Here is a 19616-nt window from a genome sequence, read left to right as displayed (position 1 = left end):
TTTCCCCCTGCTTGCAAATCTATTTCAAGATCGTATCTAAAAGGGAGCATGTGCAGCGGCCTCTTTTCACTTCACGTCCTATCAACTGGAGCAGCGGAGCAGTGTTAGCAATCCCAGCAACTGAAGCAGTGCTAGCGCCAAATAGAAAATGCTGTATGTTGAATGAAAAATTCTGGGGCGTTATGCAGCCCTTCCTATTTTAGAACCAAAGAAGACGGCTACTTGGCATTCCAATCACAATGGGCAGAAGTCACAAGCGGTGAGGGATCACAGGCTCTCCAGAACAAGGACAAATGGAAGGTCAAAGGAAGTATCTCTTCAGCCATTTTGAATAATGGGTTTCTAATCTTCTATGTGGAGAAGAGAACAGGAAGTTCCCCTTTTAGCAAATCAGTTAGAAAACACAGTTGCTTTGCAAACAGTTTTTGAACCAGTTTCCCGGTTTGAACCTCGTGAGAAACTTAGTTGGCAGGCAAGTTTGTGAAGGTTGCAGGCGAGAGAAATTAGGTGTGTGTGTAATAAGACTCTTTTGCCACCTAATAAACCTTGACTTTAATGGGACGCGGTGGCTCAGTGGCTAAGAAGCTGAGCTTGTCGATCAGAAGGTCGGCAGTTCAGCGGTTCGAATCCCTAGTGCCGTGTAAGGGAGTGAGCTCCCGTTACTTGTCCAGTTTCTGCCAACCTAGCAGTTCGAAAGCACATAAAAATGAAAGTAGAAAAATAGGAACCAACTTTGGTGGGAAAGTAACAGCATTCCGTGCGCCTTGGGCATTTAGTCTTCGGACAGTGCTGGCTCTCCAGCTTTGAAACAGAGACAAGCACCGGCCCTAAAGCAGGAAACAGCTAGCACCATGTGTGGGGGGCTGTTACCTTTAAACAAATGGAAGCTTGACTAAACCTTGACTTAAATTAGACTATCATCACCTATCTAGTCCATCATGTATAAACTTTATGCTTGGAGAGCCTACTTAAAGTTTCCAATTTCTACTTTTCGTGTTTAAAACTTCTACCATTATAAAATAAATCTCCACCATGCATTTTGACTTAAGGGTTTTGTGTTTTTGTGGGATGAAAAATTAACAAGAGATTATTAATGGCCTGTTCTTGCCTTCAATAAAGTCTTCGAAACAGCAAATCCCTCGTTTCCAAAACATATAAACACTAATCTTTTAAGAATTTTCTTCGTACCTTTTGTCTCATCTATCTTCCAACAAGCTGAGATTGGGGCCTACTGTATGAAGGCAATACAGCTGCAGCTCCTAAAAACATATCAAAATGTCCTGATTTTTTGCTACAGTAAATTAACATGTCCTGCTACCAATGTCTACGCAAAAAGGGAGATTGACAAATAAAACTGACCCAGTTCCCTTGCCTACAACCTACTGTAACTTAATGTCTTATGGTTAAGACTAAATGTAATAAAATAAACTCTCAACATATCTACAAACGGGGGTGGGATTCAGCCGGTTTGGATCAGTTCGGGTGAACTGGATGCTAATTTTATATCTGGTTCGCCGAACTGGTAGTTGCAAGGACTGTCTAGCCCCTCCCACCCCGCCCTGCCTCTCCCAGGAGTCTCCAAGCGGCCTGTTTTGGATGCCAGGTGCCCATGCAAAAGCTCTGGGAGGGCAAAAAATGGGCCTCCCGGAAGTTCCGGAAATGGGACCGTTTCCGGCCTCTGGAGCCTGGGGAGGGTGAAAACGCCCCCCTGCCGTGGTGCATGTGGCTGAGTAGGCCACGCCCACCATGGCCATGTCCACCCAGCAACCGGGCAGAGAACGGGTTGCTAAAATTTTTGAATCATATCCCCGTCTACAAAGATGAGCTGAAAGGCTTTAAGCCAGATTTTTCTTTTAAAAGCCTGCAGCTCAGGAGGCATAATTCTGCAATTGAAGAAATGGAGTGCTACAACCAAGGTTTTTTTTTTAAAGCAACACAATAACAGCAGCTTGACAGGCTGTAGTTTCAAATACACCCAAACCTGAAGCTGCTTTCCAATGGATGTCTCTATTTCTATTTTCATTCTCATTCTAAGTCATGGGCAGGTTTATAAAACCACATCCACGGTTTATATAAATTTTCATCCGGCTTAGAGCCAGGTGCGGCTGTAAGGTATGGCTGCGATGGTACGGTCCAAACTTGTGCCTGACTTTGATCATATCATCATCTTGACTTGTTTGGACCATAATATGGTATATGGTGAACATCTGGAAAGAATCAGCACTGGAATCCATAGCAATTCATAGCACACCTCTAGAAACTGCCTTGTCTCCCTTGAAATTTCTGTTATCAGGTGATCTGGCTATGATCTACAAGGTTTGTGCTATTTCTTCCAAGTATGGAACTCTCCTTTGCTGTACTCTGAAGGTTTACAAAATCTAATCCTTGCTTTGGTAGCAAAAGCCACAGCCACCATTGCAGTGGTGAAATTCATTTTTTTTTTTACAATCAGTTCAAAATCCCCATTCCCACCCCACTCTGAGGCCAGCCAGAAGTGGCATTTGCCGGTTCTCCAAAGCTACTCAAAATTTCCGCTACTGGTTCTCCAGAACCTGTCAGAACCTGCTGAATTTCACCCCTGCACCACTGTATTTCCTCTTGTAACAAGGTTTTCAAGGGTGGGGTGGGGAGAGCGGAAAACCCACCCCAATCCAACCTCATTTCTCTCCCAAGCCTGAAGAAACTTTGTCCCATCTTGTGTTCTGGGGTCCCATCCTGCTTTTTCAAAAAGCAACTGGACTTTGTTTTTCCTTTGAAGACATTTCGCTTCTCATCCAAGAAGCTTCTTCAGTTCTGACTGAAGTGAACTGACGGAACTGAAGAAGCTTCTTGGATGAGAAGCGAAATGTCTTCGAGGAAAAACAAAGTCCAACTGCCTTTTGAAAAAGCACCTTTTGGGATAACAACCGGACTTTGTTTTTCCTCGAAGATATTTCGCTTCTCATCCAAGAAGCTTCTTCAGTTCTGACTGGCCTGAAGTGAACTGACTGAACTGAAGAAGTTTCTTGGATGAGAAGCGAAATGTCTTCAAGGAAAAAGTTGCCAGTTGCCTTTTGAAAAAGCATCTTTGGGACGGGGTGGGTTCTTACTTGTGTTGGTACCGGTTCACTGTACATTGTTCTGTACATGAACAAAGACCATGAAAAACTAATAAAAAACATGCCCGCAATGGAGACTGGGGAACCGGTTCAGGGGCGTGGCCAGCCTGGGTCGCTGCCGGTTCTGCGACCCAACCCAAATTACCACTAAACTGATGCGAACCGGTAGAAATTCACCTCTGCTTTGGGATAACCATGACCTGAATGACTGAGAATCTCCATAAACATTTTGTTCTGAGGGTATCAAACATTACTTGCCTTGCTTGACTGCTAAAGATTAGTTGACTTCTCGCGGTAAAGAGCTTTTTATCTTACAGAAGCGAGAAGACAATAACTAAGTGCTAATTGTGCATAACCAATGCTAAAGATATGCAGCTGAGGCACGGAATAAATGAAGCGAACATGTAGGGGTAGGTATTAGGCACATTTAATAAAGACCCTGGAAGAGTAGCTGGAGGAATGACAATGGGAACAGACTTTTGAGTCTCAATTCAAGAGAGGATGCAATCATTTCCTCCTTGAGTACGGGAGATCCTCCTCCTGGTAGGGTAAAGACTGACCTTATTTTGAATGCAGACTCTTTAGTTCTGCACCAAAACAAGCTTGATGTATAGGAGCTGTAAATGGCCCTGTAACTTCTAATTGCTTAGCATTATTACATTGTTTAAACAGTGGTTATTACTTGTCTGATATTTTAATTTTCTGCACAACGCAATGAGAAAGGTCAATTTAGCTTTGTTTTAGAATGTAATTGTAGAAAGCTGTAATTATGGCAGCTGCACAATTTGCACTGCATGGGGGAGGGGGGAAAGTTACTACAGTTGGGGGGGGGAAGGACTTACTACAACACTATCATATATCAAAAAGAGCTTGGGCCGATTCTCCCATTACTTCACTGTCCAGTGGTGGGTTCCAGATCCTGTTGTAACTGGTATGTTGCAACAGGGCCAGGCGTCCAGCACATGAACGCATGCACTGTGCGCATGCGTACTTACCACCGGCGATGCCTCCGCGATACCTCTGCGATGCTCCAGCTGCTTGGCGGAGTGTCGCACAGGCGCCGTACGCTCCGTGCGAGTAAGCCCCGAAAACTTCAAATACCGGTAAGGAGCGCGGGAGGGCGGGCCCTCCGGAGCACTGTACTGGAACGGTACTTGGTGCTCCCGGCAGGCACCGGTACACCCGTACCGGTCGTAACCCACCACTGTTACTGTCCCATGCCAATTGCTTCTGGTTACTGTCCCTTTTTGCAGGCTCACAAATCAGCTCTTTTTCCCAAGTAACGCTGTGTGCCAACATGGATGTGTGCACCAGATATACATAAAAGCACTCACACTTGGAACAGATTTTAAATGTTTGGCATTTCAGCATTTGAAAAATAGCAAAACCCAAAATAGGCAGGTTAGGAATTTGCCTTGTAAAGGAAAAGGTAAATACAAGTAGTCCTCAGCTTCTGACCATAATTGAGTCCAAAATTTCTGTGGCCAAGTAAAACATTTATTAAGTGAGTTTTGCCCTATTTTACGATGTTTCTTGCCCCATTTCTTAAGTGAATCACGGCAGTTGTTAAGCTAGTAACATGGCTGTTAAGTGAATCTGGTTTCCCCATTGAGTTTCCCTGTGGGAAGGTCGCAAAAGCGGACCGCATGATTCTGGGATACTGCAACCGTCATAAATGTGAGTCGGTTCTCAAGCATCCGAATGTAAATCATGAGACCATGGGGATGCTGCAATGGTCATAAGCGTGAAAAATGGTCATAAGCCACTTTTTTTCAGTGCTGTTGTAACCTTGAATGTCACTAAATGAACTGTTGAAGGCAAGAACTTCCTGTAGCTACTTCATCAAGCACCCTACTCCAAGGGTAGGAAGGGAAAGGGCCAGAGAGAAGAAGGGAAGAGGGAAGGGAAAGGAGATGAGGAAAGAATAAAGTAGAGAAGGGAGGGAGGGAGAGAAAGGAAGAGAGGAGAGGAGATGAGAGGAAGAAAAGGGAAGGAAGATAGAGAGGAGGAGAGGAAGATGGAAGGGAGAAAGAGAGAAGGAGAGGATAGGAAGGGGAAGAGGAAGAGGAGAGGTAAGGGAAGAAGGAAGGGAAAGGAGGAAGGAAGGAAGTAGAGAAGGGAGGGAGGGAGAAAAGAAAGGGAGAAGAAGGTGATGTCAAAACAGGCCAGGGATGGTAAACAAAGCAACCCAAATGGATTGTCGGGTATATGCGCTAGGACCCGGAAGTTCGGCTTTTCTGGAGCGCGGCCCCGACGAGCGCACACACCCTTTTCAAGAAAAGGTGATCCAAAGTGGTTCCAACCTGCCACACCTCTTTAAAAACCTTCTGTGAATCAGATTTCTACTATAAAGTAGACTGAGGAGAAAGCAAATTTTCTTTTCGGGGTATGGAAATGTGGTGGCTCGTAGACTTTGCAGCAAGATTAAAAGGGTTCACTTTGGCAGAATTTTAATTGCAGAGATTCTTCTTCTTCTTCTTCTTCTTCTTCTTCTTCTTCTTCTTCTTCTTCTTCTTCTTCTTCTTCTTCTTCTTCTTCTTCCTCTACTACTTACTACTACTACTACTACTACTACTACTTCTACTACTATCTTCTTTAATTTAAGCTGTGCACGTATGTATGTGTGTGTGTATGTGTGTGCGAGAGCGAGAGGGCGAGAGAGAGAGAGAGAGAGAGAGAGAGAGAGAGAGAAGAAGAAGAATCTCTGGTGGGGCTTAAAGTCTTACTCATTATTTTGTATCAATTTAAAATCTACTTTTCATCATTAAAATCAAATCTCAAAGCAGTTTGAGGAGGGGAGAGAGAGAGCTCAACATTGGACCACTGGGACTATTTCTTCCTATGGAAGGCAATTTTCTCTAGGAATACGGTTAGGGAAATTAAGATATAAATATGATTATGCCTGACACCTTCAGTCCCAAAGAACCTCTAGTCTCTACTCCCACAATTTTTTTCCCTTTTTTTAAAAAAGGAATATCTCCTTTGAGTTGAATTTGATTCTGGTGATTTCCTGGTCACATCCATCTAATTTTCTCAGAAATAATATGGAAATTATTTGCTGTTCATATATTTCAGAATAGCTTTTTACCTCCCTACTCCAGAGTCCTGAGTTTTCCTGCCAGCTTCCCTTCCCGGAAGTAGGAAGGTCGACCTCTGCTTAGCTTTTAAAGATCAGTCGTGGTTTTGCAGATGTTACTACCTTATGTTCTGGAGAAAAATTCCTAACTCTTACACTTGATAAAGGCAAAACAAATGTTTTTTTTTTTAATGGTTTATGGCAGAGGTGAAATTCAGCAGGTTCTGACAGGTTCTGGAGAACCGGTAGTGGAAATTTTGAGTATTTCGGAAAACTGGCAAATACCGCCTGGCTGGCCCCAGAGGGGTGGGAATGGAAATTTTGCAATGTCCTTCCCCCAGGAGTGGGGAGGGAATGGGGATTTTGCAGTATCCTTCACCTGCCATGCCCACCAAGCCAGGCCCACAGAACTGGTAGTAAAAAAAAATGAATTTCAACACTGGTTTATGGCTTAAACCACATACTTGATTGACTGATTACCTGCCATCAACTCATTGCTGACTCTTAACGACCACAAAGATTTTCTCCATGATTTAAAGCATAGTTCCACTAATATTATTATCTGAACATTACATGCTGATTTTCTAAAGAGCCATAGACTAATCCCTCTCCAAGTTTCACGAAGAGTAATAATCTCCTGCTATAAATTAGAGCTTAATTTTCTATTGCCTCCATTGGAGTGTCACCATGTAAGATTATGCTTTCCATATATGTAGAATTAAGCCTTGTCTTTTTCAGCATTTCCCTTGGTCTTCCACCATAAGCCAGCAGCTCATTTTTACCCATGAATTACATACCATTTCTTAGATGAAATTTCCTGAACCTGGTGTCCTCCAGATGTTTTGGATCCGAATGAGATTATATGAGAGTTAAAAAAAATCCAATACATCTGGCCCTGAGAGAATGCTGTCCTAGGCAAATGTGGTTAAGTACAACTTCAACATAAATAGAAAAATAGAAGAGGCTTGCTAGGAATGAAGTTTAACTGATATCTATGCACCCTGTATAGGGATGCGGTGGCTCAGTGGTTAAGACACTGAACTTGTTCATCAGAAAGGTTGGCAGTTCAGTGGTTTGAGTCCCTAGCGCCGTGTAATGGAGTGAGCCCCCGTTACTTGATCCAGCTTCTGCCAACCTAGCAGTTCAAAAGCATGTAAAAATGCAAGTAGAAAAAGAGGGACCACCTTTGGTGGGAAGATAACAGCATTCCATGTGCCTTGTGCATTTAGTCATGCCGGCCACATGCCGGAGACATCTTAGGACAGCGCTGGCTCTTTGGCTTTTAAATGGAGATGAGCACCGCCCCCTAGAGTTGGGAACAACTAGGACATATGTGCGAGGGGAACCTTTATCTTTATGCACCCTATTGTAAAGAACTAGCAAGAACTTATTTTGTTAGAGGAGACTGGAGTGGTTTTCAAGAAATCTGAATTCTTCCTCTTATGGTTTACTCATGCATCCATTGTACATTTTAGCACAGCCTCACACTGAGCTAAAAAGAGACTAAAATACTAAAAATGGTAGATAATAAAGTTTGAAGTCTTGTTCCAGTTTTAGCAATAGCATTTAGACTTATATATCGCTTCATAGTGCTTTGCAGCACTCTCTAAGTTTACAGCACTCTCTAAGTTTACAATGTCAGCATATTGTCCCCAACAACCTGGTTCCATTTTTACGGACCTCAGAAGGTTGGAGGGCTGAGTCAGTTTTAACGCTAGAGTCCAAAATATGAACCTAATCTAAATTTGCAAGGCTTCTCCAAGATGCACCAGGAGAAATGAAAGAGATCTCTAAAAGAAAGAGCAGGCACCATATTAAATTCCTGCTTGGAGATTAGGGTTTTTAGCCATCATCTTTAACATAAGCTCATTTTCCTGCAGTCTGGTGCCCTCAAAATTCCCATGGGGGCAGAGGAAGGCTATGGATAGAAAGAGATAATGCTAGATGCACCAAGTCAGGAGTTGGCCACCTTAAACACTCAAAGAGCTATAAAGATCCTAACTGGAAGTCCAGTTCCCCACCATAGAGTCTCCTCCTAGAGCGGCGTCATTTTTCCTCTACCTGTCCTAACTGAAAGCCCTATCAATTGTGGAGCCGACCGGCAACAGGGAGCTGCAGCAGAGGGATGAAAGAGCCACATGCTGCTCCAGAAAAGCGCGGGTTGCTGACCCCTGCACTAAGTCCTCACTATGCTTCCCTTCCTGTGTGCTGTGCCTGAAACCCATCAACTAGTAGGAGTGGCTGGTGTTGGAGGTGCCAGCGCCTTCTTCCTTTCTCTACTCAGTGGATGTTAGATGCTTCTGTTCATTTTCTCCGATACCTGGGACAGGTTGTTGATTGCAAGGCATAGCCTAATCAAAGTCACGATTAAATCAGTAAGTAGAGCAGATGAGTCTGAGATTTAATACCCACAATGATATACTCTGGTTCGTGGTACATCTGAATATCATCCGATGGGATGGGATGGAAGAAATGAAGCCATGCCTTATCTTACTTTGTTAATCAAAGTAAATTCAGCCCAGAGTCCATTGGCACATGCCTAAGGCTGTTCTTTTCTAAGCAGAGCCAGTTGGCATCAGCCCATGGAAATGCATTGAAAAGTCTGTTCAGTTGTTTAAATTTACTAGCTAGAGTAGTGGGGTTGTGCAGTGAGTCAGAATGCACAATTGTGATTGATTGATTGGCGTGCGGGCTCCTGCTTGAGGCAATCTGCGCTGTGATTGGTTGCTGTGGGTGTAGAGGGGGAGTTCCCCCCTTTTCCCGCCTTTTTTCTCTCGTGTGGCCTTTGATTTACCTCACGATGCTCCAGTTTGCCTGACAATAGGCAATAGGCAATATACTACATATACAACAACTTTGTTGTATATGTTGATGCAAAATATATTTATTTATATAAAACTGCAAGTTTGTCTCAGCGTCTCTGGCTTTATTTGGACACGGGCTGCGCGATTCCCTGGCGAAGTCTCTTACCTCTGATTGCACAGTTGACACGCAAAACAGTCCAAGTGGTAGACGTTGTCCTTGGCTCTCATCACCATCTCAAACGCGGGGATAAGCTTGCTACAGGCTGCACAGTTTCCAGTCACACCAAATAACCTGCCGATGGTGGTGGGGACAGAGAAAGAAACAAAGATTGGCTGAGGAAATAAACAAGGCGCCCAAGAATCATTCAGAAAAGAGCTGCCTGTTTCCCCGAAAATAAGACCTCCCCAGATAATAAGCCCAATCGGACTTTTGAGCGCATGTGCTAAAATAAGCCCTCCCCTGAAAATAAGCTCTCCCCCCAAATATTGCAACGCAGCAGCAGCCATGAGGTGACCACGCTTGCCATCTCCTGCACCTCCAAAATTATAAGACCTCACTGAAAATAAGGCTAAGTGCTTATTTCAGGGGTCAAAAGAAAATAACACCCTGTCTTATTTTGGGGGAAACACGGTAGAAGGGACCTCGGAGGTCTTCTAGTCCAACCCCCTGTTCAAACAGGAGACCCTGCACCATTTCAGACAAGTGGCTGTCCAGTCTTTTCTTAAAAACCTCCCGTGATGGAGTGCCCACAACTTCTGAAGACAAACCGTCCCCCTTGTTAATCGTTTGCAAATAAGTCCTCTATCATCGCAACATAATGTTTACCACTTGTCTCTAGAAGAACTATTGCTAATCTGAAGTGCATTAAAGTCTTGCCACTTCAAGATGGGAGGGGGAAAAAAAGAAAGTTAAAAAAAAAATCACATTAGTGAGCCGTCGATTTGAAAGTGCAGCACGAAAACGGCTGAGGATTTGAAGGCAGCCATGGGACCATGTTGCAAAAACCATGGCCTTGGTGCTGTTTATTTACAATATGCATGCACTTCAGCATGAGAAGAAATAATACTTTGGGCCTGGTGGGGAGAAGCTAGTCTCCCAGTCATTTTTGACACCTAGTGCTAAAAGCTTTACCATTATTAAAGAACGTTTCGTGAAGAAATCATTTAAAGTGTCAGAAAGCATTAGTGGTTCGTGCACCTTCCAACCCTAAGCAATGCTTATAGCTATGATTATGTTATAGAAGGAGCCTATTAAAGTAAATGAGGCAGTCAACTATATATAGCCACATTAGAAATGCCGGTATATTATACTGCGGGAGCAATTTTAAAACTCTATTGAAATGCTTTAACTCTAAACTCTGCCATGCTACTCTTTGTTCCAAGTCATTCAAAGGAGAAGATTGGATCCCACCTTGCTAGTTATTTGTTTTTATTTACTTTTCAGTGTTTGAACCGCCCATCTCCCTTAGATGTTACTTCTCCGGGAAACCCCAACAATATGATTCTGTCAGTGGGGCAGGCGACCCCAGGCTGATATGGAGGCAATCACATGGTTAGTGTGGCTGTGATCTGTTGCCACCATGGGGTGATGGTGATGTTTTGTGGGTGTTATCCTGTTTTGTGGGTGTTATGCTGTATGGAGCTGCTTGTGAGTTGGGTGGACATGTAAATTTAATACCGTACATGAACAGATGATTAATAAAAGACAACTTAAACAGACTCTTATTTTTATCACCTAAGGATTCCAAATGGACCACCATAAGACTCTGGTTCATGCATCAACAAGATAATACAGCAGACAGAAAAGAGATTATAACAAAGCTCATTAAAATAATGGCTATCCACAAACACGCTATGGGCCAAAAGCCTGCTTGAAAAAAAAAGATTTTAGGGCTTGCTTGGTTTATTTATTTATTTTCCTGCTAATTATCATTTTTTGCAGATAACTCAAGACAACAAACATCTCCAACACACCTTCCTGCTCCTATTTTCCTCTCAACAACCCTGTGAGGTGAATTGGGCTGAGACAGAGTGACTGGCCCAAGGACACCAAGCTGACTTTCATCCTTAAGGTGAGGCTAGAACTCATTGTCTCCTAGCGATTGGCCCAAAGTCACCCACTTGGCCTTCATGACTAAGGCAGGACTAGGACTCACCAACTCTTGGGAATTGGTCCAACGTCATGCAGCTAGCTTTCATGGCTAAGGTAGGACTAGAACTCACCTTCTCCCGCTTTCTAGCCTGGTACCTTAACCACCAGACCAAACTGGCCTATTTCTATGGTTGGCTGATGTCTTGGTAGCTAACCCAGTTCCATGTACCTTGCATAGAGGGGAGATCAACAGCCCCGCCCACCTCCAGATGACTGGGCTAGATTGGATAAGCACACTCATGCTTGGCAAGGTTTTCCTTAAGCAGTGCTGGATGGCTTTACAGGTAGTAACCCATCCTTTGAACTGAAGCTGGAAACTTGAGATAGCCAGGGCAGGATGTTTGTTATTCCAGTGGTCACCAACTGGTGGTCCATGGTCCATGGTCCACAGGTGGACTGCGAGAAAATTTTGGTGGTTCGCAGAAAAATTATTTGCATTTTTTATATTGCACTAAATCAGGGGTCCTCAAACTACGGCCCCTGGGCTGGATACGTGCAATGAATGTTTGTGTTGCTGCAGAGAATCTCCCCCTTCGGAGGGGGGCAGAAATTCTGACTTGGGGTCTGCCTTCATTCTTCTGGTGCAGGGCTTTGGGCGAAGGCTGGAGGGAAGCACCACTGGTGGCGAAGAGCCGGAGGCCTTGTTCCAGTGGGAGTGCATCATGGCTTGGAACTGGCTGACCATCTCAGCCCACTGAGCCTCCAGGCACCAGTAGCTGGCCTTGCACTCCCGCAGGTCTTCCCTCTGCTTGGAAAGCCTATGCTCGTAGTCCTCAGTGAGGTGCTTCTGCTGAGCCTCCTTCTCGCTCAGATCCAATTTGAACTGAGCTGTTTTGCCAACTCTTTCTCATGGTGGCTGCTTAGCTCCAACAACTGCTTCCTTTTGGGGCCCTAAGGAGCCTGGGAGGGAAGGCGAGGAGTGACAAATAGAGGCTGGTGAAGTGCCCCTCGCCATGAGTGACATCGAGTTGGCCACGCCCACCCCATCACATGATCATGTAGCCACGCCCTCACAGCTGGTCATTAGGCAGATCATATTAGTGGTCTGCAGGATTTAAAATTATGAATTTAGTGGTCCCTGAGGTCGGAAAGGTTCGTGACCCCTGTGTTATTCTACATTAGCAGATTTCCCAGCTAGTAGCCGACTCAATCTGATTTATCCTTACCTTTAAGGCTTAACCTGCTTTTTAACTCTGTTTTTCAGCTCTGCTTTCATTCATGCATTTATATGGTTTCACGACTGTATTGTAAAGACAGGTGAGGTAGTAATTTAATAAATACTAATAAATAAAAATTATATACCACCCATGCAGCTATTACGTTTGCTTCGCTCGCAATCTCACACTGCGTACATGGGCAGTGTAATTATAATCACAGAAGTATTCAGTGTTACATGTTTCTATCAACCACTGCATAGCGAGTTAGCCTACAGGGGAGGTGTTAGGTCAAACAGGCAGACAAGCCATCCGACGGAACTAAAGTAAGAAAAATGCACCTTCCTTCAATATTCATCTGTTTCTGAAGCAGGGAGAAGGAGGAAAAACAAATCAAGATTTAAGAGAATGATGAGAAAGCAGATTGATGGAGATACTGTTGCTTTGTTGCTAGTGTTGTACAGTCTGGGGATATGTTGGACAATAAAGGGACAGAACAAAACAGAACAACAGAGTTGGAAGGACCTTGGAGGTCTTCTAGTCCAACCCTCTGTTCAGATGGAACCCTATACTATTTCAGACAAAGGACTTTGCCCAGTCTCTTCTTCAAAGCCTCCACTGAAGGAGCAACTACAACTTCTGAAGTCAAGTCGTTCTACAGGTTCATTGTTCTCACTGCCAGGAAAATTCTTCTTAATTCTAGATTGCTTCTCTCCTTGATCAGTTTCCATCCATTGCTTCTTATCCTGCTTTCAGGCGCTTTGGAGAATAGCAATAGCAGTTAAACTTACATACCGCTTCACAGTGCCTTACGCCCTCTCTAAGCTGTTTACAGAGTCAGCTTATTGCCCCCAACAAGCTGAGTCCTCATTTTACTGACCACGAAAGGATGGAAGGCTGAGTCAACCTTGAGCCAGTGAGATTCAAACTGCCAAAATGCTGGCAGCCGGCAGTCAGCAGAAGTAGCATGCAGTACTACATTCTAACCACTGAGCTACCATGGCTCATAGGTTGACCCCCTTCTTCTTTGGCCCTCAAATATTGGAACCCAGCTATCATGTCACCCCTACTCCTTCTTTTTACTTGACTAGACATACCCAATTCCTGCAACTATTTTGTATATGTTTTAGTTTCCAGGCCCTTAATTATCAACATTATGAACATCAACAACTTTTTAAATATAGATTTTATATATTGCAGTGACCAAGCCTGATGCAACAGTCCAAGTGTGGTATTACCAAGACATTATGAAGCAGTTCTAAGATGATTGGGCGATTAGGAGCCTGTTAACCCTTTGCAAAATAGATGCGTGGCAGCAACTTAAGTCACCAGACACTTGAATGCATTGTTCAAAACTGTTTCCCCCCATAAAACTGATATTACAAGAAATAAACTACCGTATTTTTCAGAGTATAAGATGCACCTTTTCCCGCCCACCAAGATGGTGAAAATCTGGGTGCGTCTTATACACTGAAACCCCGACCCCTTCACAAAAATGGACGTGCATAGCCTTTAGGGGGCTTCCAGGGGGCTGGGGAGGGCGAAAATGAGTGAAAAACAGGGTGGTTTTGCCCATTTTTGCCCTCCCAGCCCCCAGGAGCAGTCTACAAGCCTCCCAAAGCCTATGCATGCCCTGTTTTTTGCAAAAAAAAAAAAATGGGCACATTTTCATTAAAAAAGGGCTGTTTTCCCTCATTTTTGCCCCCCCGGCCCCCAGGAGCATTTTGCAGGCCTCTCAAACTCTCTACAAGTCCCATTTTCCACAAAAAAATAAGGCATGCAGAGGGTTTGGGAGGCCTGCAGAGTGCAAAAACTTTTTTTAAAAAAATTACCTCTTCAAAATCTTGGTGTGTCTTATACTCCGGTGCATCTTACAGTCTGAAAAATACGGTAGCTCCCCACACATGCAGGAAGAATGGTTATTTTGGAATGCTGCATTATAAATTTTGGGTCATGGCCCATGTTTTCTATCAATGCCAATGCGAAGCTACTTAATACATCTAAATAAACTTTCTTTTTCTGGAAAAAGGAATGCTATTCTTTGTGCACAACCTGCTGTTGCCATTTGCAAGTATGATAGAAAATAGATGAAAATGCCACATCCGGCCCTTTGCGTTTTTGCTCTTCAACATCAGGCTGACAGCAGAAAAATATAATGGCTCTCCGGGGAAATTCCAAATTAAAAACAGTTTTAAGGTAATGAATTCAAAGGTGCTACACGAGGAATCTCGGGACTGACAACACAGATAATGAAAATGAAACCTGTTTTGTAAACCTGCATCACCCAGGCCAAATTGGAAGGAGTTGTGATTCAGTAAGAATTCCTCGCTAAGCACAATTTGAATGACATCCCAGCACATCTGAATATACCCACAGACCCCTCTTCCCCCACTCACGTATCTACACAAAACCCACAAACAATTTTTGCTACATGCAACTCACAACTAGATATGTTGGGCTGTAACTCCTGGTATGTGTGGCCAAATCCTATTGTCTTGAGAATTGCAGGAATGGCTGTCCAGAATGAAGGAAAGCATCATTTGAAAAGGTGTTTTTATGTCCTGCTCGATCCTTTCCTCCCTCCCTTCCATTGCACTGATGATGTTACCTAGTTTGGCAGTGAAATGCCTGCAGGAAAACTAGTCGAGGACTAGCTGTGTTTTGTGTGTTTGCATGTAGGGCAGGCACTTGGATCTGCTTCACATAATGGGAAAGCTGGTTGAATTGTTCTTCATTGATGACTTGTGCACAAATGTAGAATAGAACAGAGCTCGAAGGGACCTTGGAGGTCTTCTAGTCCAATCCTCTGCTCAAGCAGGAAACCTTATACCATTTCAGACAAACAGTTGCCCAATCTCTTCTTAAAAACCTCCAATGATGGAGCACCCACAATTTCTGGTGGCAAGTGGTTCCTCTGGTTAATTGTCCTCACTGTTAGGAAGGTTCTTTTTAGTCCTAGGTTGCTTCTCTCCTTGATTAGTTTCCACTCATTGCTTTCTGTCCGGCCCTCAGGTGCTTTGGAAAATAAATTGACCCCCTCTTCCTTGGGGCAGCCCCTCAAATATCGGAATACTGCTATCCTGTCCCCCCCTAATTCTTCTTTTTTTAAGACTAGCCAAACCCAAATCCTGCAGCCGTTTTTCGTATGTTTTAGTCTCCAGGTCTTTGATCATCTTGGTTGCTCTTCTCTGAACTTTTTCCAAGGTCTCCTGTTTGGGTGGGGGTTGGACTAGATGACCTACAAGGTCCCTTCCAACTCTGTTAATCTGTTAAAACGTTCAGACAGCACCAAGGACCTCCCAGTTCAACCCCGGACCTATAAATCTTCTCTTCTTTAAATGTCAGTCTGTACAATAAACTTTTAGCATGCCTTTGTTTTGCTTCCACAATTGCTATCCACCCTGACTTGAACATTGTGGTGTCACATAATCCTTAGTCTGACAGCATTACAAAAATCAGCCTGGATTGAGGGAAATTTGTTGTTACCATCAGCCCTGAGACACATGAAACAGGACCTCAATGAAGGTATTGTATGTCTCACCTCCGTGCCTTCGTAGGCATTATTCTTTGCTGCAACTCACTAAAGAGGTGGTTAATTATTGTGGATTCCTTAACCTGAATACTTTAATTGGGCAAACAAATGGACTCACTGACCTAAATCCCCACTTTCAACCGCCAGTTTGTATACACATCTGGGCTAAACTGAACGGTTTGCAATACATCAGCACTTCAATATTGAAACGACTGAACCGGAAACGGTGGATACAATTCTCCTTTTTTACTTTTAATCTAATGTTAAGATCAAATGTCTACTAAACACACAGAAATCCAGATGCTCCTTTTGGGGATGACCAAGGGATTGTCTAGTCCAGTTCATAATAATATGAAACGGGGCCTTCTCGGTGGTTGCACCAACATTGTGAAATGGCCCCTTTTGTTTTTCTGGTTCATGATTTTTTTTTAAAAAAAAAAATCTCAGTAGCCTAAACGTTTGTAATGTAAATGGTTATCTGCGGGGTTTCTATTGGTTTGCACCGGTTCAGGAAAACCAGTAGTGGTAATTTGGCCTTGGTCGCAGAACCGGCAGCGAGCCAGGCTGGCCACGCCCCGAACCAGTTCCCCGGTTGCTGCTGCCGTTACGTCTTTTAGTAGTTTTTCATGTTTTTCACACATGCGCAGAACCATTTACAGTAAACTGTAAATATATTTACAGAAGCGCGCGCGAAGCAATCCGGTACCAACACTGGTAGTAACCCACCCCTGGTGTCGATGTGTATGTGTCAATTTATTTATTTTATTTATTAATCAAAGTATATGGCTGCCCATCTGATAGAAAGCAACTCTGGGCAGCAACAGAATCAATTTTCTCAAAACAGTGAAAGTGACTAAGTGAATGAATCCTGCTACTTTTTAATGGGTGCATGAGACATGTTAAAAGGGGTAGGGGTGGGTGGGCTTTGATTGCCCAGTAGGGTCCCCTATTTTGGTGTTGTTAGCCCCTCCTGTAGGCACCCCTGCGTAAAAAGCTGAGCTCTGTTACGATTCTGCCTTTGTTGGCTTTTAAAATGTGCTTTAATTCTACTTGGCTTTATTCAATGTATTTTCATTTAGTTTTATGATGTTGTGATTTTACAGCTTTGGTCAGTCACAAATAACACCATAAAATCTTTATTACAGCTAAAGGCCAGCAAAATAAGCTTTTGACAAACAATGATTAAAGACAATAGTTTTTAAAAAACAACAACAAACTAATTCCCATGAGTCATGGGGTGTCCTAAATACAAGAATAAAATTAATCCATAATTTTGCAAATCTGTAGTGAGATTATGAAGGCGACATCATTGAGAACTTAAAATGACATCCCATGAGCTGGCTATTATCTTTTTCTGAGATAGCCTAGTAATGCCCAAAGCTTGAAAAATCGTTGATCCTTGGTTTTTATTGTGTTGTGAGCCTTTATCAGGGATGAATACACTAAAAAAAAGGCTTGAGCAGAAACTTCAAAAAAAAAAAAAATGAAGACAACCAAAACCTAAGCCAATTTACAAGCAGTCCTTGACCTATGACACAACCGAGCCAAAATTTCTATTGCTTAATAGTTAAGTGAGTTTTGCCTCATTTTACAACCATTCTTGGCATCGTTGTTAAATGAATGAATCTACAGTTTTTCAGTTAGTACCACAGTTGTGATGTGAATCTGGCTTCCCCATTGACTTTACTTGTTGGAAGGTCGCAAAAAAAAAAAAAACCCTCACTTTTTCCAGTGCTGTTGCAACTTTGAACGGTCACTAAATGAATTGTTGTAAATGGAAGACTAGCTGTAATTCACAGGCTGTCTTTGCCTAAGATGTTTCACCAGGTCTTTCTCAAATGGTTACATTTGCACCCTATGCCCCTTTGAGTTAGTTTTATCCTTGGTCAGATTTTTCGTGGCTTAGAATGACTCAGGAACCCATTTCATTCCATTAATTTGTCAGTCCAGATAGTGTGAACCCAGAAACTGGATTAATTCTGCAACCAAATTAAGTGTGTTCCTGTTGTAGTCCGCCAGTGGCCAGCAGAGCTGGCAGCAGATTCGGACAGTGAGGAGGTTGGGGAGGAACATGGGCTAGTCCTAGAGTCTGGGGAAGGCTCTGATGAGGGCTCTGTGTCGGAGGCAGAGAGGGGGCCAGAGCCATATGCCAGTTATCAGCTGCCTTCAGAGTCAAACATCAGTGAGGCAGACGAACAGCTGGAGCCTGTTTCCAGGGTGCGCATGCGCAGAGTTGCCAGATGAAGGAAACAGCTAAAGAACAGGGGTTGACTTGGGAGTAAGGCCACAGGTGGAGGATGAGTGGCCCCTCCCATAGGAAAGAAAAGAGGAGCAAAAGGGGAGTGGAGTTTGCAGGAGAACATTAGTTCACTTAATTAGTTTGTGACTCTCCGAGATTCCTTGCCAAAATTTGCAGATATCGGCCTGGAAGCTCTCCAAGCCAGATAAGGTCAGTGATTGTAAATCCTCCCTTGAAAGATTTTGCTGTATGTGAATGAGCATAATTCACAGAAAATTAATAAAAGGGTTTTTTGTCAGGACAAGGAGTTGGCTTCATGCTCTTGGGAGGCCTAGATCAGAACAGTTCCTATTCTTCTGGCCTGACAGGGTTATATGGATTAAATGAATCTGTTTCGCTGCCCCCCAACAATTTTGAAGAGCAGGAATATGGTTCAGCTGTGTCTAAAACAAGAATTTAATTTTAAATTGAGATCGACAATAAATAAATAAAAATCTTTTTCTGCGTTTCCACAGCACACGATGTCCAAAAAACACTGTAACTCATATTATGATTTACCCTCACAACTGATTTGCATAATTTGTTAAATTGATCTTCCTCAGAATCTACTAACTCAGGAATTGTCCAGTGCAAATTTAGCCTATTCCTAATAAGTCTGTGTGTTAGGAATAGGCTAGTCACAACAGAGACGCAGTGGTTCAGTGGCTAAGATGCTGAACTTATTGATCAGAAAGGTCGGCAGTTCGGCGGTTCGAATCCCTAGCGCCCCGTAACGGAGTGAGCTCCCGTTACTTGTCCCAGCTTCTGCCAACCTAGCAGTTCGAAAGGATCTTAAAAAATGCAAGTAGAAAAAATAGGAACCACATTTGGTGGGAAGGTAACAGCATTCCGTTCGTCTTCAGCATTTAATCATGCCGGAGACGTCTTCGGACAGCGCTGGCTCTTCAGCTTTGAAACAGAAATGCGCACCGCCACCTAGAGTCGGGAACGACTAGCACATATGTGCGAGAGGAACCTTTACCTTTAACACTCTGCACATCAAATAAATCAGATACCAGTAGGATATCATTGAGGGTAACTGCATTGAGATCTCTTGAGGAACATCTTGTTCCTTTTAAAGAAGGTTTGATTATTAATGTCTCTGAGAGACTCACACTGGATACGGTGACAAGCAGCTCTGAGATCACTATTTTTTTAAAAAAACTTTTTTTTTTACTAACTAAGGTCCCACTGCATTAAATTAATCCCCTATAGCTTTGTTAGTTACAACAGAAATAAGGAAGAACTATAGACAAAAAGAAAAAGAAAGAAAATCCAGAGTTATGATGGAAAACCTGTGATCTCCGTTTGAAAGTTGAAGAGCCAGTGGTGTCCGGAGATGTCTCCATGGTCATGTGCCCAGCATGACTAAACCCTGAAGGCGCACAGAACGCTGTTACCTTCCCACCAAAGATGGTTCCTATTTTTCTACTTGCATTTTTACGTCCTTTCGAACTGCTAGGTTGTCAGAGGCTGGGACAAGTAACGGGAGCTTACTCCGTTACTTGGCTCTCGGGATTCA

General features: G+C 43.4%; 1 protein-coding gene across 3 annotated transcripts in view; it reads right to left on the bottom strand.

Moving 5' to 3' along the window:
• LMO3 (LIM domain only 3) overlaps positions 1 to 19616 on the bottom strand; it is a 119642-nt gene that overhangs the window by 7172 nt on the left and 92854 nt on the right. For all 3 annotated transcript variants that reach the window (XM_081956931.1, XM_081956930.1, XM_081956932.1), the window contains exon 3: positions 9145 to 9270. In XM_081956931.1, the coding sequence (XP_081813057.1) occupies positions 9145 to 9270 (126 nt within the window). The remainder of the gene's footprint in view (positions 1 to 9144; positions 9271 to 19616) is intronic.

This window comes from Natrix helvetica (genome assembly GCF_964273705.1).
Source record: "Natrix helvetica genome assembly, chromosome: 6".
Classification (NCBI taxonomy): Eukaryota; Metazoa; Chordata; class Lepidosauria; order Squamata; family Natricidae; genus Natrix; species Natrix helvetica.
Note: the sequence above shows the minus strand (reverse complement) of the source record. Positions and strands in the feature narration are given on the sequence as shown.